This window comes from Morone saxatilis, unplaced genomic scaffold, assembly GCF_004916995.1.
Source record: "Morone saxatilis isolate NCDOM2014 unplaced genomic scaffold, NCSU_SB_2.0 Contig8, whole genome shotgun sequence".
In the NCBI taxonomy this organism is placed as follows: Eukaryota; Metazoa; Chordata; class Actinopteri; family Moronidae; genus Morone; species Morone saxatilis.
The window spans coordinates 25,467,202-25,478,604 of NW_023340257.1; the positions used below are offsets into that span (position 1 = coordinate 25,467,202).

The 11,403-nt window shown below is 40.8% G+C and overlaps 2 protein-coding genes across 2 annotated transcripts; one reads left to right on the forward strand and one right to left on the reverse strand.

The window, feature by feature from the left end:
• Positions 1-147: 147 nt before the first annotated feature.
• Positions 148-5,431, forward strand: med17 (mediator complex subunit 17). The gene is made up of 11 exons (XM_035680595.1): positions 148-363; positions 502-721; positions 853-989; positions 1,267-1,348; positions 1,485-1,637; positions 2,000-2,130; positions 2,448-2,632; positions 2,949-3,086; positions 3,454-3,571; positions 4,134-4,293; positions 4,817-5,431. Exons 1-11 carry the CDS (start codon positions 163-165, stop codon positions 5,023-5,025), a joined length of 1,734 nt encoding a protein of 577 aa, XP_035536488.1. The 5' UTR covers positions 148-162; the 3' UTR covers positions 5,026-5,431.
• Positions 5,432-5,927: 496 nt separating this feature from the next.
• On the reverse strand, positions 5,928-9,434 carry LOC118342145 (V-set and transmembrane domain-containing protein 5). Its single transcript, XM_035680596.1, has 4 exons — positions 9,093-9,434; positions 7,761-8,087; positions 6,571-6,714; positions 5,928-6,169 (listed from the first exon to the last, which is right to left on the reverse strand). Exons 1-4 carry the CDS (start codon positions 9,166-9,168, stop codon positions 6,138-6,140), a joined length of 579 nt encoding a protein of 192 aa, XP_035536489.1. The 5' UTR covers positions 9,169-9,434; the 3' UTR covers positions 5,928-6,137.
• Between the last annotated feature and the right edge of the window lie 1,969 nt (positions 9,435-11,403).

Here is an 11,403-nt window from a genome sequence, read left to right on the forward strand (position 1 = left end):
GACACGTATGGTTAACAACTAAGATTAAAAATAAATAAATAAATAAAAATAATAATAATAATAATAGTAAATAATAAAATAAATTAAAATAAAAGTAAATTGAAACCCCAGATATAACTCCAATTCTCAGCTACTACATTATGTAATATAACAGTCGTGTAGATGATGTTTTCTCTGTTTTTGCTCTTTCCTTACACAGGCACAGTGAAGTTTCAGCCATCTCTTTGGCCCTGGGACTCGGTGCGTAACAACCTGCGCAGTGCCCTGACGGAGATGTGTGTACTCTATGATGTGCTCAGTGTGGTGAAGGAGAAGAAGTACATGGCCTTAGACCCAGTGTCTCAGGATCCGGCAGCTGGCAAGGTAGACTGCTAAAGAGTATTACTATCACTACTACCATTAACATTAACCTTCTCTGGCAAAGAGTTTTCAGGGTTTACACACACACAGTTACTTCTATCCACTGTCCATTCATAAAAACATCACCTTGCCCTTGTGCAGACCCCCCAGGTGTTCCAGCTGATGAGTAAAAAGAAATCTTTGGCCACAGCAGCACAGCTCCTCGTGAAGGGAGCGGAGAAACTCAATAAGTCCGTAGCAGAGAACATGGAGAACAGGAGGCAGAGGGACTTCAACTCTGAGCTGCTGCGACTCCGCTCGCAGTGGAAACTACGCAAAGTGGGAGACAAGATCCTGGGAGACCTCAGCTACCGGAGTGCAGGTGAAAAGGCCTCTAATTTATACTCTCATCTGAAAGTAGTTGTCCTTTTGTGTTCTACAAGGTAACGCGAGGACACTTTTAAGTTGTAGTCTAACCCCAAGCTTACATGTTTTGACTATGTACCCATTCAGGTTCTCTTTTTCCTCATCATGGCACGTTTGAGGTGATCAAGAACACAGACATTGATCTGGACAAAAAGATCCCGGAGGACTACTGCCCCCTTGATGTCCAGATCCCCAGTGATTTGGAGGGATCTGCTTATATCAAGGTGAGAGGGGAAACAAAGCGTGGATCAACATGTCTCTCCACAATGGCACAATGAGCGGCAACAACACATGCAAGGGTGGAAAAAGATCAGTAGGACAACCTTGAATAAACAGTTATGTCGAGGCATCTGTGAATAATGGAGTTAGATATGCTTAAAGGCTTTTTATTTATTTAGTTTTACTGCTGTCTCCTGCTGTCTGTACGTTTCTGAAGCGTTCAGAAACAAGTAGTTATATTATATTAGTCTAGTTATAGTTGCGTACTGTTTATGTCTTCAGGTGTCCATCCAGAAACAAGCTCCAGACATCGGTGATCTGGGAACCGTCAACCTGTTCAGGAGACCGCCAAAAACCAAAGCTGGTATGGTTACACAAAGACTTGTTGCACCTCTTTTGACTTTTAAAATCATCTTTCATCTCTTCCCATTCCCCTCACCTGACCTCTCTTCATTCTTCCATCTCTTCTTTACCTTTTTGTATCCATCGTTTCCTCCCAGGCACCCAGGCGTGGCATGTGAAGCTTGAGGCGGCTCAGAACGTTTTGCTCTGTAAGGAGATCTTCGCCCAGCTGTCCAGAGAAGCTGTCCAGATTAAATCCCAGATCCCTCACATTGTTGTGAAGAATCAGATCATCTCGCAGCCCTTCCCAGGTCAGAATGCTCATGACAGTATCAAAGTGGGGAAACGTGTAATTGTGAGAGGATCTATATGTATTTAACACTGAAGTACACAGACCGTATGTCAATGTTTTGCTTTTTATGACGTTTATTTGATGAACGTAGAAAAGTGATGTATGACAAATTATTCCTACGTATTTTTTGATCCATCCAAAGTTTAGTTGCTTCCCTGGTAGATATAGTATTCCTAACATTTGCATTTGAGTTACTTTGATAAAAAGGGCAAACTTTGTTAACTAAGGAAACATTCCTGCTTTTTTATAATCTCTGTGGCTTTGGAATCGGCTTTGACAAACATACTCAGCCCTTTTTGTTCCTGTGGTTTCTCTGTTTAGGTCTGCAGCTCTCCATCTCACTGTGCCACTCCACGGGAGAGAAGAAGAACCATCGGGCGTCTCCAGAGAAACCCAAACCAGACGACCACCTTTACGTACTGGAACACAATCTACACCAAATGATGAGAGAGGTGAAACACTGTGAAGTCCATCTGAATCTTATCTGAAGCTATTGTCTATATTGGTATCAGAATATATGTCAGCTGATAAAAGACAAGAAATTTAAACTTTCTGATAAGTTTCACTTAAATCTATAACAAAGTTTTTCTTCATTTCAGTCTTTATTGTCCGACATTGAAAATGTGGCTTGACCTCCGGCTACACATTTGAACCGGGACAAATACTGCCCCAAATATATCTAGAAAACTACAATCAGTACCTCCACTTCATTCTAATTGTTTAATTTGATCAGTTCTCATTTCATTGAACAAACTTGTCTCTGTTACAGTTCCACAAGCAGCAGCTGAGCTCTGTGGTGATGCCACATCCTGCCAGCGCCCCCTTTGGACACAAACGCCAGCGCCTCGCCGGGCCCATGGCCTACGATAAAGCTGAAATCTCCAGCTTGCAGCATAACGAGGGTCTTTTGGAGAAGATCATCAAACAGGCCAAACACATCTTCCTACGTAGCAGGTAACTGTAGTTGTATGATTTTATTATAGGGCTGATATGATCACAGAACAATTGTATCACAACATTTTTACAGTGATAAATAACTATGAATTACCACTGGGAATATTGTGTAAATCCCGGTGGAAGTGTCAGGTTTATTACTATTACTATTACTATTACTATTCTCACTATTTGCAATGCCACATTTGGCCAAAAGGTGGCTTACTTTGTCTTTGTTAACACTTTTGTTAAAGCGATATTGAATATGTAATTCTGAGTGAAGCCCTGAACTCTGTATCATTTTATCAGTTTTAATGTTTGCATGTGTGATCACCAGGACGGCACGGACCATTGACAGCCTGGCCAGCCGCATAGAAGACCCCCAGATTCAGGCTCACTGGTCCAATATCAACGATGTGTACGAGTCCAGCGTCAAGGTGCTAATCACCTCTCAGGGCTACGAGCAGATCTGCAAGTAAGTCGAAGAATCAGAGCAGCAATATGGGAGATACAGGGGAGGACTGTGAATGTATTTATGAGTGGATATGAGTATCTTCAGGCCCTTTAATGACTTTCTACATGATTTAAATTCAAAGCAAATTAAATTGAATGTAATCAGAGGCATTTTTTGGAGTTTGTTTTATTTTCTCAGTTTTGCAGTTTTTCTTTATTCCCTTTATAAAAGTAGAAATAGCATTGTCAGAGTCTTACATGGCATAAAATCCCATGAGTCTGCTGCTTCTATGAGATGTATGTATATTTCCCTATTCTGTATTTCATTAGTAGCACATTGACACGTATGGCCCCTCTCAGATGAGGCTTACCGTGTTTTGTGTGTTTAGGTCCATTCAGCTGCAGCTGAACATCGGTGTCGAGCAAATCCGAGTGGTGCACAGAGATGGACGTGTTGTCACACTGTCACACCAGGAACAGGAACTGCAGGACTTCCTCCTCTCACAGGTATCCTTTCTTCACAGTTAACTTCCCACAGGTGGCGGAGGAGGCTGTATTTACTTGAAGCAACATGTATGAACTCACATGTTCCATATTGAGCTCAAAACAGTGTGGTGCAGATGATCTGATTAACTGTTGCCAGACACATCCAGTGCACATCCAGGCAAGACAAAAAATATATCACTGTAGTGCTCAAGGAAGAAAGGACTGCAGACTGTCACAGTACTCCATCGCATTAAATAAAATGTTTATATGACAACCTGGAAACACATCGTGAGCATTTGATGAAAAAAAAGGTGAACAAATTAGTTATCAATTAATCTTCAGACAGATTCTACTGAGGATTAAAAACGAATGTGAACAGGCAGAGTAAAAAAGTCTATAGGCTGTGTGTATGTACTGTGTATATACAACAACCATATCAATAATATTAATAATAGACCCAATCTCAACAAATTCAGAACGTCTTTGTTGCCAGATACTAGTTATACCCATGCTCTTTCTTTTGTGTCACTCCTCAAAGTCACGTGTATCCTTTTCCTCCTGTGTCCATGTTGTGTTATTACAGATGTCACAGCATCAAGTACATGCAGTTCAGCAGCTGGCCAAAGTGATGGGCTGGCATGTCCTAAGCTTCAGTAACCATGTAGGCCTGGGCCCAGTGGAGAGCATTGGAAATGCCTCCGCTGTCACTGTTGCCTCTCCCAATGGAGAATACGCCATCTCAGGTGAGTCGAATGAGGTTGGTTCTCAGGTGAAAATGCTCATCCAGCCCTTCTGTTTTTTATTTAAGTTCTGCTACAATTGTGTTGATGTAAAACTCCCAGAAAAAACACGATCATACATATTCTAAAGATCCAGGCAGGAAGTTTTCCTCTATCTCAAGTAATGTGTAAAATCAGTTACCTGTGGAGATTTATTGTTGAGTGTGGTGCATTTTTCTTGTCCACTAAAGTAATTGCCACATATCCAATGCACATAACCTGTCGCATTTTGAATTAATGGATCAACTTTCCCTTTTTCCCTGACTAAATGTAGCCACAGTGTTCTCACCCTCTTTGTAGTAACATGTGTAAGGCTGAATGCAGAGAGGCCACACCCAGCCTCTAGTGGTTGTGTGAGTGTGTTGAGAGACGTGGGGGAACAAGAGACAGGTTGATACAAGCTGATGGATCTTTGACAAAACAAATCACGATACCTCACCACCATAACTCCTGGAATGTGTCTGTGTGTATCTTTTTGTCTGCTCAGTGCGTAATGGTCCAGAGAGTGGGTGCAAAGTTTTGGTCCAGTTCCCACGCAGCCAGACCAAAGAGCTGCCGAAGAGCGACGTCATCCAGGAGGCCAAGTGGAGTCACCTCAGAGGGCCGTGCAAAGAGGTCCACTGGAGCAAGATGGAGGGACGAAACTTTGTGTACAAGATGGAGCTCCTCATGGCCGCACTGACTCCCTGTCCTTAGATCCAGCCTCTCGTACACAGAGCCATGGTTTATAGATAGTTACACTGCAGTGAACTGGACAACCAACCACTCCCACATAGGATCCACATTGTGTAGAGATTTTCAGCCACAGCATTTGTGTTTTAAAATCTTTAAGTGAAAGCAGCACATTACAGGCCTCTTTGTCAAAAACTTCATGTGCACTTCTTTTTTTTTTTACACACCTCATGAACTTTTTGAAAACTGCCGTAAACTCCTTTCCACCTCCGATAGTGTCTGCTGCCGGCTTTGTTTTTGACAATGCAAGGGGTGGGTTGTATATTACATATACCTCAAACAATTTGATACTGAATAAAAGCAGTCTATGTATTTGTGCTGATTTATAATGTCATAAGAATAAAGTTATGAATTACATGTTTTCTAACAACTTCTGGTTAACACTTTGATGTATTTTTATTTTGAGGAATGTGTTTCTGTAGTCTTGCTTTTTCCTTATCACAGTATTTGGGAAAAACTGACTTTCTTCTTGATTGATCAGTTTTAAGAAAGAACCATGGATGAGGTTTTAGTTATACCGTCCAACGGGTTGTCAGTCATATGGAGTACATTACACATAACTATGAAAATAAGTATGTATCTGTCGTCTTTGTTTAGTTTTTTTCTTTGCTTAAAACTCTGAAGACCTGACAAGTAGTCATATAATTGTCTATCATCATTGCATCTAAAAGTCTGATACAGACTATACCTGCTGTATTTTTTTAAACACCTGCTTCAAGTTTAGAAAATTAGTCTGTTAAGAAGCCATAAGTAAAGACACAATTCATTTGCTTAGACAATAAATACATGTATTGTTTTCCAGTGTCATAAGTGATATATTTACATTAAATGTGTCATCATGTGAGCTGTAAATGCATATGTATTCAATACAAAATGTAAACATAGGACAGATTGTCTCAGTACACAGTTTTTCAAAATTGACAAGCCATCTTCCTGGACTGAAACGAAAAATAAATGTATGTACACAACACCTACATTTTAAAAAGTAGTCCTTGTTGCAGCACTGACAGGTTTAGTGAGTAGTCTCAGGAGTGTTTTCATGCTGGGCACGAAGCACAGCCATCCAAAGACGTCCATCAAAGAGGCTGCAGCTCGGTTGCATCATTTTCTGCATAAAGGGGCAATTAAACTTTGTCAATACAGAAACTAACATTAACACAACATGCTGGTGTAACAGAGCTTTGCAGACCTTTGTACTCAAACACACCCATGCTCTGACACAATGCGTAACTTTAACCCACATTCCCGCCCATCAAGCCCTATTTATACATTTTACACAATGATACAGTAGTAAGAAAAAAAACCTGAATAAACTATGAACTCCGGGGCAAACAAACCTCACATACATCCATTTGAGAGGTATAATATCCATCCAGGCATAATCTAGAAAACCTTTACCACAAAGGTACCCTAATATTCACCTTGTGAGAGCTTAATCCCTAATGGAAAATCATGATGGGGTTTCATACAAATTAACCATTATTGATAAAACTGCGTGTATTGTTTTACCTGGCATCTGTTTCCTGCGTCTACATGCCACTATCTTCCTGTAGGCCTTGTTTAGTAGCCACATGGCCAGCATGAGAAGGCCAGCCAAACAGGCCAGTACTAAGGCAGAGACAGACAGGTACTGAAGATCCTCATACAGCACCTCTGGAGGACAGAGAGACAGAAGCACAATACATATTTACTTCTAAAAAAAACCTTGGCAACATGTTAGGAATGCAGCTTGTATGCAGAGGTGAGGTAGGGAAGCAGCATGTTTCAGTGTGGTAGGAAATAATAGCATTCTGATCCTTGTGTCAAGGTCACAAAGAACTAAATCTTAAGGGATATATAACCATTTAACTTATCATCCTTTTAACACTGAAATCCTTTATCGTGTTATAATGTTGATCAAAGGTCGATACAAATGTAGGTTGTTTACTGATGAATAACTATGATAAACTTAGTTCCTGCTTTAAGATATAAGAAGACACACACACAGTAGTCACCACCTTCAGATTGGAGAGATAGTCTATACATCATAAATGTGTCCATAAAATGTGGAAAATTGCCAGTTTAGTTTTTTACCTCAGGGGAGTTTCACTGTACCTGACCACACTCACACTGTGAGTGCCAAATACAACCACAGTCAGACCTGCTGGCCATTGACCAGCTCCACTGGAGCAGTTGAGGTTAAAGGCTCGCTCAAGGGCACCACAGTGGTGGTGGTCAGGTTGGGGGGGAAGCACTCCTTTTTCACTTTCCTGTCCAGGTTCATCCTGCTGATCCAGGGGATCAAACCAGAAGCCTGCTTCTAATATCCACAGACAAGCTTGGGGAACCTGGGCAGGGCAACTGTCATTCTTATACCCCAACCACAGTGCCGTTGAGCAGGTTCAGACTGCCTAAGTAGAGCTTAAGGCTGTGGCTCCATTTCATGCTTGAATTAGGACCATCAATGCTTAGCAAATCATGTCACCAGCTGTATTTTGTTCTACATCCTGTTAAAGAATTGCTCTTGCTTTTTCTAGTCTGATTTGCTGTTGCTTATACTAGACAGAAGGTATAAGATGAAAGTATAAAAGCAAGCTCTGCTAATTGTCTTAAACCTGTGACTAGGCCGTAAGTGCAAAAGAAAATGTGGTTGTCCTAAATGTAGAACTCTTATCTTATTTGCTTTAGAATGACACACACAGAAGCACAGACCCATTTACCGTTCACTTTCAGGACAAGGCCAGTGTCCTTGCTGCTTCCTGTAGTTTCTGTGACAGTGACGACATAGTATCCAGCGTCCTGCAGCCGCAGATCTGACAGGTACATAGAGCCATTGTTGTAGGCCTGCACTCTGCTGCTGTAATCCACTGTTATGTTGGTGTACACCCCCGGCTGCCAAGTCCCTATGGTGCGGCTCACCACTCCTGACATAAAGGTCCATTGTATGGTGGGGATCCCAATACAGGTAACATTCACTGAGAAAAACACGTCCTCCTGCACTGACCTGGTGAGGCTCCTCTGGGGAGAATGGACGGAGATGGCTCCAGCTGCCAAAGTGAAAAGAAGGAAGAGATGTGAAGATATAGATTATACATTCAATGGGAAATCTATTTTGGAGAAGAGAAAGATACAGTATTCAGTAGATAGTTGTTAAAGGTTGCCTCAGATGGCATTCAAATATTGCACACTATAAATAATTTCACCTTTCATACTTTTACAGTTCAACCTTCATTTAAGTAGGTCAGTAATTACAAGAGAAAGGCCTCAGTGTATGACACAGTACAGCTCCATAAAAAGAAAATGTTTTACCTCATACGTTTTGCATTTCATAACACAGTGACTCATTTGCATCCAATTCAGTGTACAGCCAGAAATGTGATATTCGGTGCTTGCTGGAGGTATGAAACTTGTCAAACAAGCTGAGAAGTACCAATTTGAATGTAGCCAGAAGTACTGTGACTTTTTTGGCCGCCCCTCATCAAATATTTTCTCAGGAGTTTCAGTGTTTGATCTAGTTCTGCTGGTGGTGTGTTTGCTTAATGAGGCACAGGTAAAGAATTCCAGCAAAGGATACCAATGCCTGTCCTTTGCTCTTTGAGCCTTATTACTTCATGGCCCATCACAGGTCTAATGTTTCTTTAAGAAAGTTTATTTGCTTCAATAATTTTAGCAATGAAGCTCGACGTGGTGTAGTTATTTTGTCCACCAGACTGTGCTTTTTTAATGCAATCAGTCAAAATGTATTCCTAATCCCTTTGGGTTAAAATGTTTCTCGTTGAAGTGGTGTTGCAGACCAGGACCATCCGATGTTTACATGTACACAACCATGTGTACACGACTTTCTTGATCTACTTAGCCCTGCTATGCAAGTTACTGTGAGCTCTCACTCCTGCCAGGCTCTCAGTTTAAGTTCCTATATTAGGGGTTGGACCCTCATCTTGTGTATTTAATCCTGAACAAATACAGGATTGCCATATAGGCATGCAGTCCAACGCAATAGACAAATACATGAGTTCTCTGCAGAACAATTATAAACGTGTTGGAATGCTTACCTAGGTGACACATATATAATGTGATGCTGAGAAACACAGCAACATCTTGAATATCCCAGAGCCTAAAATGCCACATTAGAATCCCAGACCCATTGGTCGAACCGCAGTAGAAGAATCTCCTCCGGGTTATTTCACATTCTGAAGTATTCTCCACTTTGTTGTCTTTCTCCTCCCAGAACAGCCTTCCCTGGTTCCCAGGGCTTCCTCCACCACGGTCCGATTCACAGGTCTATGTGTTTTCCTTCTTATTTCGGAGAGAAATCAGAGTCTGCCACAGAAGCGGCACAGTTTCCCTCCTCTCTCAAGACTGAGCTGCGCTGTGTTTCTCTTCATACCTGTGCAAGTCAGTGCCAGCCAGCACACACCTATCAGACAGGTTGAGCCAGAGATTACTGAGCAAACACGTACTCAGCGTTCTGTGATGTCACCCACACACACACCCACACCCACACCCACACCCACACCCACACACTCGAAGGAAGAAAGCTATAGAACAAACACATAGGCTATAGCCTTCTCAATGTACTCCCCCCTCCCCCCCCAACACTCACCTGTATACGCAGACGCACTATCACAAAATGAAACCAGGATAGGTTGAATCATCCGGCATTCATGCTCTGACACACCTGGAAAAACATGTCAGGCAGGAAGTGTGTATTCATACATATGCACCAAGAAACACAAACACACAGTGGACACGATTACAGTGAACTCACATTTCAGTTTAAGGATGTATTCGCTGTTTGATTCTGTGCTTGTGTGTTATGACTGGACTCGCCGTTGCAATATTTCTGATTTCTTTTTAAAATGACTTCAATCAATATCATCATATTCATATTAACATCTTAAAATTGTTTATATAGAATATATATATATGAAAAAACTGGGACATGTCGGTAGTAATCAAATAAATCAATCTTCTTCTGTGGCTTGTGAGTGAGGAAACAATAGAAAATAAGTCTTTTCCTTAAATGAAATATCATGTGACTGTGGTTGATTTAAAACCAAAACCACAAATACTGTTATTGTTGAATGTATTTAAAACATTATTATTTTTCTTAACCTTTACACATTACACAAACTTATATTTCTTTGCCAAATGTTGAACTTGGAAATAAAGATGTGTGCTGGCTATCTTCTGCTGTTACACATTTTAAGGTAATGATTTATAGTCTGAATTCTCCTAAAAAAAAGAAAGAAGAAAAGAAATGCAATTGATTTGGGCCAAAGAAGGCAAAATTGTTGGTTACACAAATGTTTTCACAGGTAGTAAATTGTCTTTTTTGTTTTGTTTGTGTAATTTCAAACTGACATCCATGTAGCTAAACCAGACAAATTATTGGGTTCATTCTTACATTCTTCCGAGGATGCAGTCCATGAATTTAGGCACAGCTTTAGTGTACTTAAATACAAAATAATATATTTTTTTAGCAGGGATAAACACCTAATTAACACCTAATTAACACCTAATTACCACATAATTAACACATAAGTAACACGGTGTGAAGATTTCTACAACTCATTGAGCTATTTCCTATAATTAAAATGTGTTTTACGAATTCACAAAACTCCATGAATGTGCTTAAATCAAGATACTATATTGACCCACCTTGCACCTGCTGAACCAGTTTGAACCATAGACTGTATTCAGCTGAGCCTCGAACCTCTCTAGACAGCTTCTTCACCAACTAAAAAAAGTTTAGTAAATGATAACACCTGGGCACTAGGTGTCCCTCTTTCTTTCTGGTTTTGTGTTGCAGGGGGTTTTGGAGGACCATCAGCTGCGTTAGCTACACCTGTGCCTGGTTTGCTCTTCTCTTAAATCCCTCCCTCACTGTGCAGTCCCCTTCTCTGGGGAGATCCCCTCTCCCACAGCTACAGCTTGTGGTTTATTTTTGTGCTTTGTATTGTTATATTCAAGGATTCAAGGTTATTTATAATGTGTATTTATTTGATATTTATTTATAATATAAATACAAATTGATTAATGAGTCATAAAAAAAAATAAAAAAAATAATCTGTATGATGAATTGTTGAGGAAGAATTCAAGTCGCGCAGCCCGAGGGAAGAAGCTGCCTTAAAGTCTGGTGGCACGGCAACCTCTTCCCAGATGGCAGCAGGGTGAACAGGCTGAGGCTGGGGTGGGTAATATCGTTTAGTATCTTCTGCACAGGCACCTCAACTCTTCAATATCACTGATGCTGGGTAGCTGAGTACCAATGATCTTCTATCATGCCTCTGTAAAAGTTAACAAGAGCCTGGCACGGGAAGTTTGCTCTCTAAAGTTTACTTAAGAATTACAGTCGTGTCT